This window comes from Sceloporus occidentalis, unplaced genomic scaffold (assembly GCF_023333645.1).
Source record: "Sceloporus occidentalis isolate IW3139 unplaced genomic scaffold, rSceOcc1.0.p SCAF_299, whole genome shotgun sequence".
In the NCBI taxonomy this organism is placed as follows: domain Eukaryota; kingdom Metazoa; phylum Chordata; class Lepidosauria; order Squamata; family Phrynosomatidae; genus Sceloporus; species Sceloporus occidentalis.
The window spans coordinates 155,363-178,362 of record NW_028317279.1 but is presented as its reverse complement, the minus strand read 5'-3'; the positions used below and the strand labels follow the sequence as shown (position 1 = coordinate 178,362).

General features: G+C 41.5%; 1 protein-coding gene and 1 non-coding gene across 2 annotated transcripts in view; one reads left to right on the top strand and one right to left on the bottom strand.

Annotated features, from left to right (window-relative positions):
* The window catches only part of LOC149275151 (chondroadherin-like protein), a 74,347-nt gene that overhangs the window by 11,197 nt on the left and 40,150 nt on the right, over positions 1-23,000 (bottom strand). The window contains exons 2-3 of the mRNA XM_089504940.1: positions 6,808-6,968; positions 3,332-4,987 (exon numbers count right to left, since the gene is read on the bottom strand). Of these exons, the coding sequence (XP_089361066.1) occupies positions 3,332-4,987; positions 6,808-6,968 (1,817 nt within the window). The remainder of the gene's footprint in view (positions 1-3,331; positions 4,988-6,807; positions 6,969-23,000) is intronic.
* LOC149275152 (small nucleolar RNA SNORA35) lies at positions 16,206-16,335 on the top strand. Its single transcript, XR_016279409.1, has one exon. It is a non-coding gene; the product is annotated as a small nucleolar RNA SNORA35 (small nucleolar RNA).

Below are 23,000 nucleotides of genomic sequence, written 5' to 3'. Positions count from 1 at the left end.
GAAGTGGGTATCATCTTTGTATTTATGTTGAATGTTTCTAGGCCTGCCCCAAGGTAGTGGTAAAAAAGATGTGATGTCAGAATGCACAGGATCCCCATGACTGGTCAATATGGAGATTTAATAACTTGGATTGTTTACTGACCTAATCAGCAACATTCTGACCTTGTTAATCATAGTAAACTGTGCATAGGAATCTTTTTTATAAAACGCTTAAGTACCGTATTTGCTCAAGGTTGTCTTCTAATCCCCAGCACTGCAGGGGACCCGGATCTTCCTCTCTGGCAGCCTCTGCTGCTGCCGGCACTTCCGCTGGGTCTTCTATAGTGAAGCACCGGAAGGTCATGTGATGCCGGCACTAAGTCATAGAAGGCCCAGAGAAAGTGCTGGCAGCAGCAGCGGAGGTCTGCATTGGACAGACTTCCACCGGCTGCCCCACTAGACACCAGGGAGTCTGAACATGGGTCACAAGTAAAGGGATGCACTGGTAAATTGGGGGGTTTAAGAGTGGCATAGGGGGGTTAAGAGTGGCATGGGTGGGGTTCAATGGTTTTCTGGAGGCAGAGTGGCATATAGGCGGTTAAAATGCATGTAAGGAAGGCAGAGTAGCATATATATGGGTGTATAAGGCATATCTAGGAGGCAGAGTGGCAAATAGGGAATTAAAAGGCATATCTGGGGGAAGAGTGGCTTATTAGGGAGGCAGAGTGGCATATAGTGGGTGTAAGGCACTTCTGGGGGGGAAGAATGGCACATAAGGGGGTATAAGGCATATCTGGGGCAGATGTGCATAACTAGGGCAGAGTGGCAAATAAAAGGAAATAAAAACAAAAATAATTTTTTCTTCAATCATAGTTTACATGTGAATTAGCATTTACTAGTAAAATGTTTTTTCCCCTATAGGGTAGTCTTATATTCAGGCTTTTTCTTTTTTTCCTAAATTAATATTCAAATTTTGGGGAGTCATCTTATAATTGAGCAAATACGGTATTTTAATTCCTGCAGGCTCCTTTACTTTTATTCCAACCAAATAGAGTGGTGGGCACTGTTACCTTAAAATCTTTTGTGTAATAACCACTTGTGTCAAATGTGTAGGTATAACTTTACACTCCATTTTTTGGAAAAAATAAAGTACACACCTTAATATATAATTACCAGATTAGGTCCCTGGCTGATACTGTATCTGATGAATTATAAGATTAGCAGTCTTAACTGTAGCAGTATAAACTGCTTTGTGTGCCCACTATGTAGGAGGTGAGAGTAGGATCTCACCCTATTGAGAGTGCGCCTTGACGTGGCGGGTGAGCTTAATTATGCTTTCGCCAATTCATATAACCAAAACCTCTCATTTATATTATGTTTATATATTTGTTGCCAACTTTATTAGGGTGAGAAGCGCAGACAGTATTTTGTTTTTTGTATACATTGTACAGCCAACACACTGCAAATATGCTCACACTGTTTGGTAGGCCTTATATTATACATTTGTATTATTTGAGCCCGAGACTAGCTTAGCGCACCGACATTTTTTCTTTTCCCTGAATTATAAGATTACCCTGATCATAAAACAACCCCTCAAAATTTGAATATTAATTTAGAAAAAAAAGAAAGTTATTAGTAAATATTAATTCATATTTAATAAAAACTATGATTGAGAAAAATGCATTTTTGGTTTTTATTTCCTTTTTATTTGCCAACCTGCACATCTGCCCCCTGATATTCCTTATACCCCCTATATGCCACTCTCCCCCAAATATGCCTTATACCCCATATATGCCACTCTGCCCCCCAGATATGCATTATCCCCCCCTATTTGCCAATCTGTCCCCCTGATGCCCCCCCATATGCCCCCCCTGACTTACCGATGCATCCCTAGACTTGTCCCCCGTGCTCCAGACTCCCTGGTGTCAAGTGGGAGCAGCTGGTGGACATCTGCGCGATGCGCACAGACAACCTCAGCTGCTACCTGGGACTGCTATGACTGAGTACCCGAAGCTCACGTCACGCCGGTGCTCCGTCTTTGGAGGCCCGGCGGAAGTGTCAGGTACCATCGGAGGATGTCTGCGCAGATGTTCACCGGCTGCCAGAGAGGAGGATCTAGGTCCTCTGCAGCGCTGCGGGGGATCTTCCTTTCTGGCAGCCAGTGAACATCTGCACGATGCATGTAGACAACCTCCATGATGCGCGTAGACAATTTCCGCTGCTGCGAGTAAGAAGAGTATTTGCTCTGAAAAAACCTTGTCTTATAATCGGGCAAATACGGTATATGCTGTAAAGTAAAAAAAAATCAGATCACTTGTTAGTGACAAGTTTAGGGCACCGACATTGGTGAATCCAATTAGATCAGTATGAACTGCTGAACTGGAGGTGCTGTTTGATTATAATTAATTATTATCTCTTTCAATGGTGGAGCACACATTCGCTCTCATGGAGCGATTGTGCAGTAGGGGAAAATCGGAGCTGGTCTCCACAATTATGTAGTTTGAACGGGATTAATAATGCACAATTTGTACTCTGGTATAAGGTGTAAATTGTGCATATTATACAGGAATTTTTACAGCCTGCTATAAAACCTTTTTATCTACACGCCCACAAAATGATGTTCTAATAGTTCCTTTTGCTCCTTATATAATGTAAATCTTACCTAACGATTTCCAAATCTCACTACTTCTCCAGACAGCATGGGATAACTGGTCAAACCCATCTAAAATGCCCACTAATGTAGCAGCTCAAAGACACAACTGTGAGGTAGCATAATTCATGTGCAGTTCCCACTCCTGTAAAACTCAATATCATCAAAATGAATTGCATAGAAAACCCACAGGAGCAAAAAAGGTTCACATTTGGCATAAATGTGGTCAATGTCCTTGATTTTTAATACAACACAGTGATTACAGGTGTGATTAGATTTAAAACCTCCAGAATTATTAACCTGGAAATGAGCCAAATCAAATCAGCTCAAGGTGTATATGCCATCTGCTTCCTTACCAGCCCTCATCTGGTTCAGACGATTGTATTTGTACAATCTGGTAGTACAGCACTGCAGACTTTGTTGACACAACTTAAAAATAATATAAATCAATGATTTTGTATGGAATAAATCTTTAAGTTTAATGAAACACATTTTAATAAGACATATGTGATAGTCCCTGAGGTCCCAAAGATATAGAAAAAAGTTATGTATGTAAGTTAAACTACTCAAATGGATATTATTTGACTTGCTATTTATATAATCATTTGGCAATGCATCAGTACAGAAATATTTTATATGATGAAATGGTTAAAATTACAAGAATCTGAATTTTATCTTTAGTGTCTGGTATCTTACACCTACCTTTTCCAGCCCCATGCCATCAAGATGCAAGTGTTGTAATGATTGAGATATTGGCAAGAAGGCACTGTTCCCTATGTATTTAATAGGATTCCTTGATAGCTTTAGCTCTTCAATGAAAGAGGTTTGTTTAAGAGCTTTAGTTGGCACCTTTGTTAACAAGTTCCCATCCAAATGAAGCTTCTTCAGTATTTGTAAGTTTCTGAAAGCAAAAGGAGCAACAAAGCTGATATTGTTTCCTGTTAAGTAGATCCACTGGAGATTTTCTGCTCCATACATACTGTAATCATTGAGTAAGCTAACTGAATTGTGCTGCATATGGAGAGAAAAAAGGTTAGGAAGAAATTGGAATGTTCCCTTTGGAATCCTAGTGAATCTATTGTGATCTAGGTATAAATAGCCAATTTTAGGTGTGTCCTGGAATAAAGCTGGGTTGATAGAAGAAATCTGGTTATTAGACAAGTAAAGGTAGACCAAATTGGTCATACCAAATAATGCCCCTAATCGTAGGTCTTTGATCTGGCTGTTCTGGAGATGAAGAGATGTCACATGTTTCATGTTTAAAAACATTCTCTTGGGTACAGAGTTAAAAGCATTTCCATGCAGGTCAAGGAGGATTGTGTCCTCAGGAAAACCTTTGGGAATCTCATTGAGACCTTTATTTGCACAACTAGAGTGTTTTAAATCCGGTTTACAGTCACAGCCCTGTGGGCAGGAACTTTGATTTATAGTTTCCATAGATGTTAATACGTGATCCTCTTCATCAAAATGACTAGTACATTTCAAATCTTTAGATCTCAGAGAATCTAAGTGATCTCCAAAGTAGTGGACTGGGCCAGAGCAAATAAGATCAACCTTTACTCTTAATAAATTGGCCCACTCTTTGAAAGATTTTAGGTAGCAATCACAATGTAAAGTATTCCCAGTGAAATTCAAATGATTCAGCTTCTCCAAGCCAGCCAGGGCCTGGATTGTCCTTATCTGGTTATTACTCAAGTCAATCAAAGACAGTTGTGGACTATTTTCAAATGCTTTGAATGAAACATCTTGTAGTACCATGTTATTAAGAAAAAGCTGTTTTAGAGATGCCATCTGAATAGCTTCCTCTCCAATGAAGGTGATTGGATTCCATCCCATTTCAAGCTTGATAAGTCCGGACAGTCTTGAAAGCGGTTCTGTAGGCAGGAATTGAAGTTCATTATGATCCAGGCTTAGCCTCTTTAGATTTGCTAGGCCTAAAAATGCCTCATTAGCTATGATGTTAATCTTATTGTTAGAAAGACGTATCCATTTCACTTGCTGTAGTCCCTGAAATAACATATCTGGCAAATATACCAAGTAGTTATCTCCAAGATGTAAAAAATTTAGAAAACCTAATTGACTGAAGGCACCGGGCATGATCTCTTCTAGATTATTTTTCTCCAGGTTTAGATACTGGAGGGATGATAGCCCATCAAATGACTCCTGGAGTATAAAGCGGATATGATTGAAGCCAAGATTAAGGTACACCAAACGCCCAAGGCCACGAAAAGCTCCTTCCTCTAGTCTTTCAATGTTGCATTTTTGAAGGTTAAGGTGCAATAAGTAAGGTACAGCTGCTAAGTTTCGACTAGGAATAAACTTCAGATCATTGCCTCGGAGATCTAGTTTTCTGGTGTACTGTAAAGACATACATAAATTACAGTTTTTTCTACTGTTAATAGAAATGCATTATTCCAATACAACTACGGTATGTAACACAACAACAGAGATCTTCTCAATATGTATGATATGCATAACCCCTGCCCACCCACTTGTTCACAAAAAAGAGCTAAGCATAAATGAACAGACTGCCTATCTAAATGTCTATGTATGGAGATTTTCTTCCAGTTTTACCTTGCAAATTTGCTCGCCTGCATTTCTTCCTGTGACAAATCTGAAAACATGGAGCCACTTATTCTCTTCACCCTGTATCTATAGTTTTCATGTATTTTACTTTTACAAATCTAATTTGCTTCTGAACTCCTTATTTCACACTCCAACGCTGTCTTTGTTGCTTGATATCACCTGCCTCATGCCTCTTTTGCTTGTTGATTTGAAGCGTTTAACATTTTGTGCCTTCCTGTCTGGCTTCTATATAATACGTTTATTGATTAGGTGGGAATAATCAGCTGCTTGTATATACTGAACCTATCTGGCCACCTATGATGTAGCAACAAAACAACCAAGGAGCGCATATGGTTGTGACACAGATACATGCGGATTTTGAACTTTCGAACTTTTCTCCTGAGGAAGCCAGTATAGCACTGGCGAAACGCGTCGAGAGAGAGCTGACATAACCCCGAGAGAGCATTCTATACAGAGGATCTGGGACTTCATTCTATATGCGTTTTTGCACACTACGATATAGTTGTGCCTGCAATAATTGTAAGTGTATCCAGACCTTCCTCTCTGCGGATTTGTTTTAGATACTGCACCATTTGTGGTTTTTTTCTATTTCTATAGAGTTGTAGAAGATATAAAAATTCTGCTACTATTGAACCCTGATGAGCCTGACTTATTCAGCAAGTTTGTGAGTGGATCTTACACCCTTTTTTACTTTTCATTTTTACATACATATTACACTATTTGTGTTGTTTTTGTTTTTCTCCTCATGTATATGCGCTCCTTGGTTGTTTTGTTGTATCGTTGAACACCTTGAGGAAGAGTGTTTTTGGAAGCTGCAATCTTGGGGAGTATTCATTTAATTATTATTATTTGCACTTCACACGTGGAATTTGGATCTCTGTTTTTGTGGTTTACACCTATGATGTAGTCCTATAGGACTAGAGCAGGGGTGTCCAAGTTTTTTCTGCAGTGGGCCAATTCATCAGAAATGTATGTGTGTGTGGGCCGCACTCATTTTTCACTGAGAGAAAATATGGCCTTTTAGCTTCATAATGCATATTAATACAGGGTTAATTTGGCAAAATTCCGAAACAAAAAAAAAAAACCCCACCGAAAATAATACGCAGGGGCCCTGCTGCTTCACTCCGCGTTGCTCAGCAGCATCTCTTGCTCCGTCGAGGGGAAGCAGGAACCCAGCAGAGTCACGTGAATGCACGTCACCTCACGTGACTCTGCTCCGTTCCTGCTTCCCTGGGCAGGTCAAGAGAAGTTCAAACACACTGCGCGCAACGCAAGGGAACTGTAACACCAGCTCTCTTTGGCAAGACTAGATATTCTGTTTAGTTTACTTATTTGCTCTTACTAGCTGTCATCTTCTTTTTATTGCTGTTCTTATCCTTGTCTTCCCTTTTCTTGTATCTCAATAATTCTCCCTATACAACAACCGCACTTTTCCCCTACTGTATCAGTTATGTCCTACATATTATTGCAAACCTTGTATTATGCCCATATTTGAATAGAACTACATAATATGATGGTACGTTATAAATAGAATGGAACATCATGTAATATTAGTAAACATATTGCAGAAAAAAGATACAAGCCATACTGACCTGGGGGATGGAAGAAGGAACTAAAGTCAAGTTTTTATTGGCACATGCTACATACAATCGGATATTGTCACATATACAATACTGTGGGCAGCTCTCAGCTTCCAAAGGTAAAATGCAAGGCAGGACCAGAAGAGTGGGAAGTAGCCATAACATGATGGTACCTAAAGAGAACATACAAATTTAAAAATGTGAGATGCAACATATTATTTGAGAAGGGTTAATCTTATGTAGTTAATTATATTCAAAAGGTTAGTAGAGCTTATATAGTTGCTCTAGTGATAATACAAGTTTATTCTTTCTTATAAATAAAGTACTCAAAGTAGTGTGTTTTAACAAACAGTCTAGTCACCAACATTATATGTTAATTCATGTTGCATTGACTTAATTGCATTTTACCACATGAAAATTGGAACACGCATTGTTTAGATAATAAGTTAGCCCCAATAAGCGCTAGGATGGATGCGCCACGAGAAACTATTACTTGTGGGAATTAGGGTGACCACATCTCCCAGATTGCCCGGGACAGTCCCGCAATGGGACTTTAGGTCCCAGGTCCCAGTCATTGTCCCAGAATCAGTGGCCTCCCCGATTTATTTATTTTTTTTTGACATGGAAGAGAGAGAGGGGCGCCAAGTGGTCGCTCATGAATAAGTTTTCAGCAACCGCTCGGCGCCCCTTAATCTCCTCCGTGAGGCCTCTAGCTCTGTCGCGGTGCCAGCATTTCATGCTGAGCGCTGGAATATGATGCAGTGAAGCTGCACGCACCGTGGCAGAGCAGCGAGACAGAGGCCTCTGCAAGGTAAGTGAACTAGGGTAGATCATGAGGAAGGGAGGAGAAGGAGTAGATAGTGAGGCAGGGGAGGGATAGTAAGAACGGGGGAGAGGGGGTAGATAGAAAAAGTGAGAAAAGGGAGGAGAGGTAGCTAGTGAGAAAGGAGATAGTAAAAATATTGAAATAAAGAGTGAGCAAGAGAATGAACTGTGTGGATGAATTAATGTGTGGATGAATTGTATATAGCTGTGAAGGCAGAGAGACGGGGAGGGATAGGATCTGGAATGGTTTATCTGGAATATATATATATTTATATTTATATTAACATTATTAATTTTTTTGGACAATTCTGGTGTGTAACGTCCTTTTATTAAAAGTGTGGGATTTTTTATTATTTTTAAAGGTGGGGAGGTCGTTTTCGGCTAAGTGAACCCTGAATTTTTGGTTTTGGTCCAGAATTTTCATTTAGGTGCATCCCTAGGATAAATAGAACCATTTCAGTTTTACTTATCCAGAATCCTGAATTTGTAGTCACAAAACTTTCTGGGCCCAGAAACCAATGAGAGATAAAGTAAAGGTTTTGTATCATTTACTTTATTTTAATCTGCATATTTTATTAAAGGCCATATTTTCTCACAGTGATATACATGCGGCCCTTGCATGTATATAATTCTGATGAAGTGGCCCACTGCAGAAAAAACTTGGACACGCCTTACCTAGAGTAATATCCGGTAGGGAGTTTAGAATATCTGCACTTCAGACACAATCGTTTACTTTGGTTTTCCATCAGGAAGATTAGTCGCCTATAATTATAACCTTCCCTTTCACTGTCATTCTAGCTATTTCCTCAATTAGTAGATTAGCTGGTCTTCTACTTGTCCAGGGGGTCTATAAATCACACCTACACCGGTTACTGTATGCTCACCAAATTGTAATGTAACCCAAACTGACTATGTTCTCCTCACCAACTTGTGTTAGTTTAGATTTTATGTTATCTTTCACATATAGGGCCACCCCTCCACTTTTCTTGTCCTCTGTCTTTTCTATATAAAAGTACCCTGGTATTGTTGTGTCACAGTCATTTGTCTCGATATTGTTTCCTAACCTGCAAGCATTTGTAGACATGACTTTAAGGCGATTTAAAATATATATATATTTTTTCTGTAAATACAAGACAAAAAAAATACATACATCAAAGCAAAAGTAATATGTAGCCATTATTATAGCTCATACAAAGTTTACTTGATGCTTATGACACTAACAAGACTCAGACAAAGTGTGGCGGTCCTATGATTGAATTAGACTTAGGGGGACTCCTAGCACTCTTAGGGGGAGGCTAGTTTGATATACGATTCTGATCGGTCTAAACATAGAAACATAGAAAGTGATCGCAGATAAGAACCATTAGGCACATCCAGTCTGCCAAACCTCTGAGTACTTTCCTTAGTACCTGCCCTTATCCTATATCTAGCTTGGCCTTAAGCCTATCCCATGCTTGCTAAAATGTTTTTACTGTATTAACACCTACCACTTCTGCTGGAAGGCTATTCCATGCGTCCACTACCCTTTCCGTAAAGTAATATTTCCTGATGTTACCATTAAACTTTTGCCCCTCTAGCTTATGACTATGTCCTCTTGTTGTGGTAGTATGTCTTCTTTTAACCCCTTAAGGACCGGGCTCATTTTTCGTTTTGTACCCTGTGGGACCGAGGCTGTTTTGACACTTTTGTGGTGCTTGTGTTCAGCTGTAATTTTCTCACCCATTTAGTGTACCCACATAAGTTATATATTGTTTTTTTCAGGACAAGATGGGCTTTCTTCAGATACCATTATTTTGATCGTATCATCTTATTTACTATAAAAAAGTTAAAAAAACATGGTGAAAAATTGAAAAAAAAACACATTTTATGACTTTTATTTGAAAAATCTTTTACTCACCTAAAAAAGCAAGTAAAAAAACTAGCTAAATAGATTCTACTACTTGTCCTGAGTTTAGAAATACCCAATGTTTTTATGTTTTTTTGCTGTTTTTTGTAAGTTATAGGGCAATAAGTACAAGCAGCGTTTTATGATTTCCAAATCTTTTTTAACAAATCTGGTCAGTCTGCCTCCATCTCCTCTTTGGAACATCTTTGAAGCCGGTTAACTCAATTTAACCCATTCAAACCATATATTTTTGAAAACTAGACACCCCAGGGTATTCCAAATGCTGTTATTTTAACCCTTTCCATGCACCAATTATAGAACTACACTTTGTCAAACTTTGTAATAGTAATTTTTTTTATTTTTTTTTCACACAAATTGTACTTTAGTTATAGATATACAGGTCCTGGTATATGCCACTGTCAAACAACACCCCAATGTGTGTTCAGGAACATCTCCTGAGTGCAGTGATCTAGTGACATCACTGCATAATAATTTTTAAATGTTAGCACATTTTTTTTTAATTTTTTTTTCCATTTTTTATTTATTTTTATTTTTTTTTAATATTTTACTAATCACATAGTGATTAGAAAGCTGGGCTCCATTGACTTGCATGGTTGAATGCAGTACCTGTATTCAACCAGCAAGTGGAGCCAGTTCTCTAGAGGGTCTGGAGACCCTCTAGCGAACTTTTTCGTCTTTTTTGTTTTATTTCCCGGGCCGCCGCCATCTTGCTTGATGGCGAAGATCACCGGCAGCGGCGGCTGTGATCGCTCTCCGGAGCGGTCACAGCCCACCCAGAGGTAAGTGTTTGGTGTCGCTGGATGCCTCCTGATCGAGGCATTCCAGCGACACCATTTAAGTTTAGGAGGCGATCGTTGATCGCCTCCTAAACGCTTTTAAAACGGGCGTCCGCCGCCATACAATGTATGGCGGCTGTTGACGCCTCCGGGAGGGGCCAGACATGGCCCCCGATGCCGATCTTGGCCTTGCTGAATGCCTCGACATCGAGGCATTACAGTCACGCCGTTTAAGCGAAGAAAGTGATCGTTGATCACTTTCTAAGCTTATTTTACTTTTTGACGGTTCAGGACCGTCAAAGGTCATTTAGTGACCTTCATGTCATGACGGTCCTGAACCGGCAAAGGTCGCGAAGGGGTTAAATAAACTCTTCCTTTATCTTGTTGATTCCCTTTAAGTGTTTAAATGTTTCTATCATATCCCCCCTGTCATGTCTTTCTTCCAGGCTCTATATATGTTTAGATCCTTTAACCTGTCCTGGTAAGGTTTATCCTGTAATCCATGAACCATTTCAGTAGCCCTTCTCTGAACTTTCTCCAACATATCTATTTCCTTCTGGAGATACGGTCTCAAGTACTGTACACAATAGTGAGGTCTCACCAGTGATCTGTACAACAGCATGAGCACTTCCCACTTTCTACTGCTAATACCTCTCGCTATAGAACCAAGCATTCTGCTAGCATTACCTGCTATTATAGAAATAATTATCTCTAAATCCCTTTCCTCGCACGTTGAGGTTAAGACGGTATCAAAATTATTCTATACTCTGTCCTTGGGTTTTTATGCCCTAGATGCATTACTTTGCATGTATCCACATTAAATGCCAGTTGCCACAGCTCTGGCCATTTTTCCAGTTTACCTAAGTAATTTGCCAATAAGATTTGGCATGATCTTCCTGAGGTAAACCCATGTTGTTTTTGATCTTGAAACCCATGTGACTTCAGATGTTCAACAATCCTGTCCTTTAACATTGTTTCTATTAATTTCCGCACTACAGATGTAAGATTAACAGGCCTGTAGTTGCCCGATTCCTCCCTACTGCCTTTTTTGTGAATGGACACAACATTCACTAATTTCCAATCCCCTGGGACGACTCCCGTTACCAATGATTTGTTAAACAGTTTGCTAGTACACCAAAAAGCTCTTTTAATAACTTGGGGTGTATCCCATCAGGCCCCATTGACTTATTTGTCTCTTAATATTTCTTTAAATTACCGATGCAGCTATAATATCCTTTTTCCATTATTTTTTGTAAATTTACTTGATTCCTGATGTGCAACAAGGTGATTGAATCTTGTTTCCCCCCACTTCCTAGCTATTATCATCTTTGTTTATATAGCTTTTTTATCACCTTTCATTCCCGTTAGGTTTTTCTTAATCTAAATCCAGTTCTGATGTCATAAAGCTATTTGAGGATCGGGGTCTATCCATTGTCCCAGCAGATTACAGATTATTTGGAATAGTTTTATCCAAGCATTATTTACTCTATTACATAACTACCATATATGATACCATGACTCCTCCTCCTCCTTCGAGCATCTCCAACACATACTTGATCTCTGGGGATTAATTGCCTGTAATGTCTTTGGGACCAAATACCACCTATGGATTATTTAAAAAATGTCTCTTAGAGATTTAGATTATGAGTATATTTCCTAATAATATTCCATGGTTCTATCTAGTTAGCTCTCTGTGTACTTCCATCTAGCTGTAGCTATTCTTGTTCCCATTTTCCTCAGGAGTCTGATGGTTATTTATGACATAGTGGTTTTTATTATTTTTGGGGGGGTTAGTTTATCCAGTTGAGAGTCTGGTTGGTCTTGGTAAAGTGCTTTTTGTATATAATGTTTAACTCTCAAATACAGAGATCCATATTTGGAATATTATACTCACCTATTGATATGGGGGTTGAATTTAGTATCTTGTTCGCTATTCCATTTTTCTTTTAAAGTGTTTTCAAATATCCCAGATTTCCCCCAATATTGTATCCAGTCTCTTAGATGACCCCCCAAAATCTGAATATTAATTTATGAAAAAAAGAAAAAGCCTGAATATAAGACGACCCTATAGGAAAAAAAGTTTTACCAGTACATGTTAATTCATGTAAACTATGTGAACAATTGTTTGTTAATAAAAGCTATGATTGAGAAAAATATTTTGTTTTTATTTCGGGTTTTTTCAGCCTGCCACCCTAGTTATGCACATCTGCACTCTGTCCCAGAAATGCCTTATACCCACTATATGCCACTGTGCCCCATGATATGCCTTTTAACCCTCTAAATGCCACTGTGCCCCATGATATGCCTTTTGACCCCCTATGTGCCACTTTGCCTCCAGAACTGCCTTATATGCCACTATGGCATTTAGGGGGTTAAAAGGCATAATATGGGGCAGAGTGGCATATAGGGAGGTATAAGGCATTTCAGGAGGCAGAGTGGCGTATAGAGATTTAAAAGGCATTTCTGGAGATCAGGGCCTGCAGCATCTCCTTCACAATGACTCCCTTTTCACTTATGTTATTGAACACCCTTAACAGTAAGGGGGAAATCAGCGGGTCTAGTACCTTATAAAATAAAGCTGAGTAACTGTCCGGGTCCAGGAATTTCCCCTTTTTTAATTTCGAGATAGAATGTTCTATGCGTGATATCGGAATATCGCTCTGTCTCAGGTTATATAATGACATATAGTAATCTCTAAAGGTTTTAGCAATTTCAGATGGATCCAAAAGTACTTTACTACTAAGTATCAGTTTATTAAATCTGTGTCTACCGTTTATTGCCTTAGGGAAGTCCCGGCAAGGGATATTGTTAAAGCAAATCGAGCAGACGTGCCGGCAGCGGAGGTTGTTTACACGCATCGCCGCAGCCGGTGAACGTCTGCGCGATGTGCTTAGACAATCTCCCGTGCCAGCACTCCCCCTGTGGGAAGTGCTGGCAGGGGAGGCTGTCTCAGCGTATCGGAGAGTAGGATGTATCCTAACCCTGCTGCCTGCTCGGCGCCCGGAACTGCATACGGCGCCCGGGCGATACGAATTGCGCATTCCTGCGCTAAACCCCGAATATAGGCCGCACCCCTACTTTAAAGACTTAAAGTGGGGGGGGAGTGCGGCCTATATTCAAGCAAATATGGTATTTCTTGTAATGAGAGAGAAATCTGAAAATAAGGGTCTGCAAACGTCTTTGCCCTAGCTGCTTTCATCAAGGTCTTTTATATTAGCGTTATTAACCCCTTAACGTCCATTGCCGGGTCAGGCACGTCATGCAAAACTGTCAGTTAACGACCTATGACGTGCCTGACACGTCACGGTGTTAAATTTTTTCAGAAAGCAATCAAAGATTGCTTTCTTCATTCAGATGGTGTTGATGTAATGCCTCGACATAGAGGCATTCAGCAACACCGAAAAAAAAACGCCGGGAGCGGTTAGATTGCTCCCCGGAGCGTTTATAATAGTTAATAAAAGACGGTGTTTCATTTAAAAATGGCGGCGCCATCTTGGAAGGTAAGGTAAGCAAGCTTGGAAGGTAAGGTGAGCATGGCGGCGCCCTGCCGCTAGAAACTTCGTTTAAGAAACAATCAAAGGTCGTTTCCTTCACTAAGTTGGTGTTACTAAAATGCCTCGATACCAACTTAGTGGAAAAAACGACCTTTGATCATTTCTTAAACGAAGTTTCTAGCATCAGGGCGCCGCCATGCATACCTTACCTTCCAAGATGGCGCTGCCCTTCTCCTGGCAGTAGCCTCAGAAGCAATTACAAATTGCTTTCGTCACTCAGGGGGTTGACACCCCAAGCCTCAAATACCACTGCATAGGCAGTGGTATTGCACATCAGCACTTTTTTATCCACATTTTTTCAGGGTTTATTTTAGATTGTTATATTTTTAGCACCTTTTTTGCTTACTGTATTTTTTTATATATATATATATATATATATATATATATATATTTTTTTTTTTTTTTATTATTTTTATTTTATTTTTTTTCTTCATTTTGCCGGCTAGGGGTTAATGATGCAGCGCAGGTATACTGCGGAGGAGGCCTATGAATTTTTGGCCTCAAATTCTGAGGCCACGGACACAGCGTCAGATTTTGATGTTGGTCAGTTCACAGATACATCTAGTGGTGTATCTGTGGCTGCTGGGTGCGGACCATTATACCTGCGCTGCATCATTAACCCCTAGCCGGCAAAATGAAAAAAAAAATAAAAATATATATATATATATATATATATATATATATATATATAAAAAAAAAATACAGTAAGCAAAAAAGGTGCTAAAAATAATATAACAATCTAAAATAAACCCTGAAAAAATGTGGATAAAAAAGTGCTGATGTGCAATACCACAAGTAGTGGTGGCAGGGCACCTGATGAGTGGGTAGCACCTAATAGGTATAAGCCAGCTATCCCTCCTTTTACTGCAATTCCTGGCATCAATATTGATGTTACAGGATTCACCCCATTGCAGTTTGTGCAGATTTTTTTGGGAGAAATTGTCTCCCAGTCAAACCTTTATGCCCAGCAGTACCGTGCTGCTAACCCCGACTCCTATTTTGCAAAGCAGCCATGGACCCCCATTGACGTGCCAGAATTTCTTAAATTCTGTGCATTAACTATGCTGATGGGAATTATTAAAAAAAAAACTCCATCCGCTCCTACTGGAGCACCAGTCCCATCCTTAGTACCCCCATTTACACCCAGTCGATGGGTAGGAGAAGGTATGAAATGATTCTTCATTTCATGCCCATTACCAATAACAGCCTGTGCCCCCCTAAGGAGCACCCACAGTTTGACAGGCTCTATAGAATCCGCCCCCTGATTACCCATCTCGCTGCCAAGTTTGCAGAGGCTCCTACACCTGGAAGGGATATCTGCATGGATGAATCCGTGATGAAGTATAAAGGAAGGTTGGGATTCAAGCAGTATATTCGTTCCAAGCGCTCCAGGTATGGCATAAAATTGTATAAGCTCAGCGAAAGCGAGACTGGGTATCCGGGTATACAAGGGAAAGGATAGCCATCTTGACCCTCCAGGTTTCCCAGAACATCTGGGCACCAGTGCCAAGATTGTGTGGGACCTAATATTCCCCCTAATGAACAAAGGCTACCACTTGTATGTGGACAACTTTTATACAAGCGTCCCTTTGTTCAAGCTGCTGTGTTGTTTTGACACAGTAGCTTGCGGTACTATTAGAAAGAACTGCGTGGGTTTCTCACAAGATCTGGCACAAACCCGACTACGAAAGGGGGAGACCTCAGCTCTACGTCAAGAGGATCTCTTGACATTGAAGTTCATGGACAGAAAAGAAGTGTGCATGCTGAGCACCATCCACAATTAGAGAACTGTGGAGGTTTCTGTCCGTGGCAGAGCTGGGGTCACTAGACAGCCAGTGTGCATCAAGGCCTATAATAAGAACATGTCAGATCAACTCCTACAGCCCTACCTCATTATGAGGAAGGCAAAGGCCTGGTACAAGAAGGTTGCAATTTATATCATGCAAATTGCAACTTACAACGCTTTTTTGTTGCACAAAAAAGCAAATCCCGGAATGCAACTGTCTTTTTTGCAGTTTCAACTTCAAGTTATTTCGGGTATCTTGTACCAAGATGCACCTGTTCCCCAGGCGGTGATGGAGTCTAGCAGAATTGGGGCTACCCATTTTATTTTTAGACTTCCTCCTACAAAGAAGAAGCAGAGTCCCCCATAAAGATGCAGGGTATCTTTATGGGGAAAAGAAAGGACACCACTTTTTACTGTCCAGATTGCCCTGGAGAACCTGCACTCTGTCTTGGTAACTGCTTCAAGCTGTACCACACAGCTGCCCATTGTTTTAATTTTTTGTACATTTACTGCTTTTTTTTTTATTTTTTATTTTTTTTGCTGCACCATTTTTGAGCCTTTATTTGCACTGACAAGTGTCCCCTGTGTCTTTTCCATGGCTGAGGGATTGCTTAACGGTGCTAGATCAAATCCCCTCTTGGAGAAAGCCCAGGCTTTCTTGTAGCCTGCCACTTCTGAAAGTTGGGTCCAAAAAAAGTTTTTAACGGATGTCAAAATTTCAAATTGAAACCGTGAATTACGCATGTAACAAATGTTACCTTTTAGCCCCCACACAACCTGACAAACCATGCATGTGGGGTATCACCATACTCAGGAGATGTTGCTGAACACATATTGGGGTGTTGTTTGACAGGGACATACACCATATATATTTATAACTAAAATCCAATTTGTGTGGAAAAAATAAATAAAAAAAAAAAAAGTACTATTACAAAGTTTGACAAAGTGTGGTTGTATAATTAGAACATGGAACGGGTTCAAATACCAGCATTTGAAATACCCTGGGGTGTCTAGTTTCCAAACATATATGGTTTCATGGGGATAAATTGAGTTAACCGGCTTCAAAGATGTTCCAAAGAGGAGATGGAGGCAGAATGACCAGATTTGGAAAGAAAGGTTTGGAAATCATAAAACGCTACTTGTACTTATTGCCCTATAACTTACAAAAAACAGCAAAAAAAACCTAAAAACATTGGGTATTTCTAAACTCAGGACAAATAGTAGAATCTATTTAGCTGGTTTTTTTTACTTGCTTTTGTAGATGAGTAAAAGATTTTTCAAATAAAAGTCATAAAAGGTGGTTTTTTTTCAAATTTTCACCATGTTTTATTAATTTTTTTTATAGTAAATTAGATGATATGATCAAACTAATGGTATCTGAATAAAGCCCATCTTGTCCTGAAAAAAAAAACATATAACTTGTGTGGGTACATTACATGGGTGAGGAGAAAATTACATTTAAATACGAACACCGCAAAAGTGTTAAAACGGGCTCAGTCCCAAAGGGTACATAAAGAAAAATAAGCCCGGTCCTTAAGGGGTAAAACGAATAATTACATCCCTTGGATTATCTGATGCGTTAAGGCCTTTGGGTCTGGATAATCGATGCAAGCGTTCAAAGTGGAAACTTCCCAGTTTATCTTCATTAAACACAGTGGTGATCCATTTCTTGCAAAATGTATCTAGTTGATAATTTTTTGACAGACTCCGGAATTCCTCTTATGCGTAGATTTCTCTTCCTTCAGCGATCCTCCAAATCCGTGACTTTGAGTTGCATTTTATATAAATCCTCTTTCAATAATTTATTCTGGGATTGCAGGTGATCGATTTCGCTTCTCAGGTTCTGTGTCTCAGTAGTGCGTTAACCCATATTTTGTGAGATCAGTTGGATCTCATGCTTCAACTCTGTCAAGTGATCCTTAAAGTCCCCTTTAATCTGTTCTATGAGGTTGTCCAATGCTTTCTCTAAGGTGGTATTAAATGATGATTCAAGGGGTTCGTATGAAGTGGGGTCTAAATTGGGTCTTTCAGAAGTTGCCATTATACCTCGGAGTGATTTTCGTACTGCGATGTCCGTTTTAGGAGAGTAGTATCCAATTATTGACTTAAGGTTATGAGCCTTTTCTCTGTCTCTTTCCTTCTCTCTCCTTGTCTTTTTTGGAAGCATTTATGAGAGATTTAGGGGTAATCTTCAACCAATTATTAAGGGATTATTTGTGATCTAGAGTGCTGAAAAATCAAACTATGGGAATGTATAAAGATGCAGCCTTAAGCCTCTGAATTTATGTTTAAAGACACACTTCACTGCCACAATGCACTAATAATAAAAAAATAAATAAAAGTTAAATAAACCTCCTCCCTTCCTCTTCTGGTTGAGTGCCGACCAAGCGGGGGGGGGGGTTGAGAGCGACAACACGCAGCAATATGCAGCGTACCTTCGGTCTAGCTACGATCAATACCTCGCGGCAGTGTTTGTCAGGCCCTGGACATTGAGCTTTTCAAAATCGCTCATACCTTGCTGTCCCCCCCCCCCCCGGGAGCTTTACTGCCGTGAGCCAGCTGTTAATGACACAAAAAGCCACGATATGGCAGCTGAAAGCTGATACCCTATGCAACTTGCAGAATAACTCCTCCCTGAAGAAAGTCTACGGAATTGTGAGTAACCAGCCTTATTAAATGCCTTGTACAGATACACATGTAGATCAACCTCTGGGACAAACTTCATTAGTCTTCAATCTTTAAATTACTTGAATACCGAAACTTAAAGCATTATACTTGTGGGAAAACCGGAAAAAAGCCTAAAAGCTATAATGTTAATTACGGATTTGCTTTGTTGTTAAAGCACAAGCCCAGGCTACGTATAAATCTTAATTACATCCTAATTACATCTCACCTGACTGGAAATCCGAAACTAAAGGTTTATTCCTAACAGAGAACTGGCGTGATTTAGCCGCTTATGAAGTACTAAGCGTCAGTTCAGCTGAGAGCAGCTAGCTTATGCAACATGCAATTTGCTGTATAAAGAGGAAAGTCTATGGATTCTATCAATTTATACAGTGATACATGTAAAATACATGTAGATTAATCTCTGGGACAGACTCTAACGATCTTTAACTGCTAAACTAATGCTAAGCTACTTGAATACTGAAACTTAACACATTTTCACTTCTGGCCTCCCAATATTCTTGAAGATTAGGTACTCCAAGTCCCCCCTTCGTTCAGATCGAGGTATAGGGTATTTCTACTAGACTTGGGCACCAGGGGGCTCTTCGTGTTCGTCTTCGTGCTCGTCTTCGGGGGGAAAAAAACCTTCGTATTCCGCTAATATTCGCCCGTGCCTGTCTTCTCTTCGGGCGAATATTCGCGGACATTCTTCGTGCTCGTTTAATCTTCTTTTCCTTCCCGGTTGCCTAGCAGGGGTTAATACGGGGTTAACAACACATCGGAGCAGCAGCAGCTGCCGTGAAGGAACGTGTGTGCAACTCTATTGGTCGTTTCGGCAGGGGGCTGGTCTGGCATCAACAAGTGAATTGCAGAACGCACTTCATTCGTTGATGGCAGGCCAGCCCCCTGCCGAAACGACCAATAGAGTTGCACACACGTACTGAGGTGTACTGTACACAAAATGACCTAGAGACAAATGCTCCAAGGAACTTGGCCTCCGTTTATCATACACAGTCAGACATCCATAGATGTTTAATAAAAGAATAGGGATTATTTTACATTTTTAAATTGATTTTGGACCACTTGTAATACATGCCTAACATTTGCTACCTATTCACAATGGCATACTTTGCAACAACCCAACTTTTACTGGACAGGACTGGAAAAAAGCAGGACTGTCCACCAAAATCTTAGGTGTGTTGGCAGGTATGCGGATGGAAAAATGTTGGACAAGAACTAAAAAATAGCTTAGGGTTAATGTACGGTTATGTTTAAGATTAGTAGCAGTGCACTGGTTTGGTTAAAGATGTATTATGTCTAAATAATAATTTAATTTTAATTTTAATGGGTTTTAAAAAATTAAGGGGTTTATTTAAATGTATTTTAAAGTTAGATTTATTATTTAGTACTTTATTATATTTATTTAATGTTTATACTAGTGCTACCTACCGAGCTATAACTACCAACGTGTATTTGCATACCTAGATAGCTAAATTAGATGGGACAGGACTGGAAAAAAGCAGGACTGTCCCTGAAAAAGTTGGGTCTGTTGGCAGGTATGTGGATGGAAAAATGTTATAGTATGAAGTGTGAGTTATAGCGTTAATGCTAGTGAGTGTAGAAGTGAAGGCCAGGACAAATAACAAGAGGAAAGGTCCTTGTGATTTGTGCATTGTACGTGTATGTGTTATGTGTGTTATGTGTGTTGTCACTGTGTGTTATATGTGTTATGTATTATGTCACTGTGTTATTTGTGTTATTGTGTGTGTTATGTTTGGTTGGTTGGTTGTGTATCAGAAGGAAAATAATGAAATGGAAATGGAAAAGGAAATGGAAAAGGCGAATGAGTGGGCAATTGGCGACCCACTCACCTGTTTCACCCCAGAGCAAAGCATCCAAACACTGTCAGTCCTAGACGTTTGGCAGCGGACTTCCAGAGCTCAGACACAAGGCCCTAGCGTAAGCTGGCCACTCCGGCGGAGGTAGCAGGCGTTGCCACACCGCAAACAGACGCAGCCAGGGGGGAGAAACTGCCCTTACCATTAGGGACATTTTGGGCATGACTCTAGCCAGGAAGCGAACTGGCACAGAAGAGATGCTGGCACCACCACAACCACCACCACCAGCAGCAGCATTGAAAAATGGGAAAGGCGAATGAGTGGGCAATTGGCGACCCACTCACCTGTTTCACCCCAGGGCAAAGCACCCAAACACTGTCAGTCTTAGACGTTTGGCAGCAGACTTCCAGAGCTCAGACACTAGGCCCTAGCGTAAGCTGGCCACTCCGGCGGAGGTAGCAGGCGTTGCCACACCGCAAACAGACGCAGCCAGGGGGGAGAAACTGCCCTTACCATTAGGGACATTTTGGGCATGACTCTAGCCAGGAAGCAAACTGGCACGGAAGAGATGCTGGCACCACCACCACCAGCAGCAGCAGTGAAAAATGGGAAAGGCGAATGAGTGGGCAATTGGCGACCCACTCACCTGTTTCACCCCAGGGCAAAGCATCCAAACACTGTCAGTCTTAGACGTTTGGCAGCAGACTTCCAGAGCTCAGACACTAGGCCATAGCGTAAGCTGGCCACTCCGGTGGAGGTAGCAGGCGTTGCCACACCGCAAACAGACGCAGCCAGGGGGGAGAAACTGCCCTCACCATTAGGGACATTTTGGGCATGACACCAGCCAGGAAGCGAACTGGCATTGAAGAGACGCTGGCACCACCAGCAGCAGCAGCAGAATTGGGAAAGGCGAATGAGTGGGCAATTGACAACCCACTCACCTGTTTCACCCCAGGGCAAAGCATCCAAACACTGTCAGTCCTTGGCGTTTGGGAGCGGACTTCCAGAACTCAGACACAAGGCCCTAGCGTAAGCTGGCTACACTGGCGGAGGTAGCAGGCGTTGCCACTCCGCAGCAAGTGCAACCAGGGGGGAGAAACTGCCCTTACCATTAGGGACATTTGAGGCATGACACTAGCCAGGAAGCGAACTGGCATTGAAGAGACGCTGGCACCACCAGCAGCAGCAGCAGAATTGGGAAAGGCGAATGAGTGGGCAATTGGCGACCCACTCACCTGTTTCACCCCAGGGCAAAGCATCCAAACACTGTCAGTCTTAGACGTTTGGCAGCAGACTTCCAGAGCTCAGACACTAGGCCCTAGCGTAAGCTGGCCACTCTGGCGGAGGTAGCAGGCGTTGCCACACCGCAAACAGACGCAGCCAGGGGGGAGAAACTACCCTCTCCATTAGGGACATTTAAGGCATGACACTAGCCAGGAAGCGAACTGGCAGAGAAGAGACGCTGGCACCACCACCACCAGCAGCAGTAGCAGCATTAGAAAAGGTGAATGAGTGGGCAATTGACGACCCGCTCACCTGTTTCACCCCAGGGCAAAGCATCCAAAGACTGTCAGTCCTTGGCGTTTGGGAGCAGACTTCCAGAACTCAGACACTAGGCCCTAGCGTAAATTGGCTACACCGGCGGAGGTAGCAGGCATTGCCACACCGCAGCAAGTGCAACCAGGGGGAGAAACTACCCTCTCCATTAGGGACATTTGAGGCATGATTTCAGCCAGGAAGCGAACTGGCAAAAGATACTGGCACCACCACCAGCAGCAGCGTTGGAAACGGAAAAAGGTGAATGAGTGGGCAATTGACGACCCGCTCACCTGTTTCACCCCAGGGCAAAGCATCCGAAGACTGTCAGTCCTTGGCGTTTGGGAGCGGACTTCCAGAACTCAGACACTAGGCCCTAGCGTAAATTGGCTACACCGGCGGAGGTAGCAGACGTTGCCACACCACAAACACGTGCAACCAGGGGGAGAAACTACCTTAAACATTACAGAGAAAAAAAATTAACTTTCCAAGCTAAGAGCTGGGTAACCCAATTTGGGCAGATTGAATTTAAGAAAGGCAATCTGCTCCATCAGATGAGGTGCCATGCGTGAGCGCTGTGGACTCAGTATGTTTCCAGTCATAGAAAACACGCGCTCACTTTGAACAGTGGTTGGCGGACATGATAGTAGCTGCTGCGCAACCCATGAGAGTGCAGGCCACACACTCTTCTTTTCATCCCAGTAGCTAAGAGGATCAACATTATGCGCAGAAGGAACTTCACAGAGGTAAAGTTTGACCATTTCAGCAGCACTACTCTCCTTTCTGCTGCTAGCTCTGTCAGATGGTCCAACTATACTCCCAAGTGCCTCTTCCCAAAACGCAGCTGCTCCACTTAGCTGTGTTGTGCTGCTTGTGGCACTGCTGCTGATGCTGCTGCTAGGAGTAGCAGACCACATCATCTCTTCCTCTTCCTGCACCTCTCCCTCCTCGGACAGCATTCCCATTTTACGCTGCCAGTCACGCACCTTGTTGACCAATTGCTCCCGGTAGCTACTGAGAACATTAAATTTCAAAGCTAGCTTTCCCTTAATTCTTGGATCGCAAAGGCACGCTAGCATCATTTCGGGACTCTCTTCCATTCGTTTGCGAAGGTGTACTTTTAGCAGATCCTTCAGCTTCCTGGCTATGGCTGCTACGTCAGGATGTAGAGTGCCACCTTGAACAGCCTCACGGTTTCCAAGGAACACATCCATCTTGCTGCCTAGATGGGAGAACACTGGGATTACCTGGGCCAGACTGGCAGTGTTTGAGCTTAAATTTTCTGTGGCATCCCTGAATGGTTTAAGGACTGCCACTAGC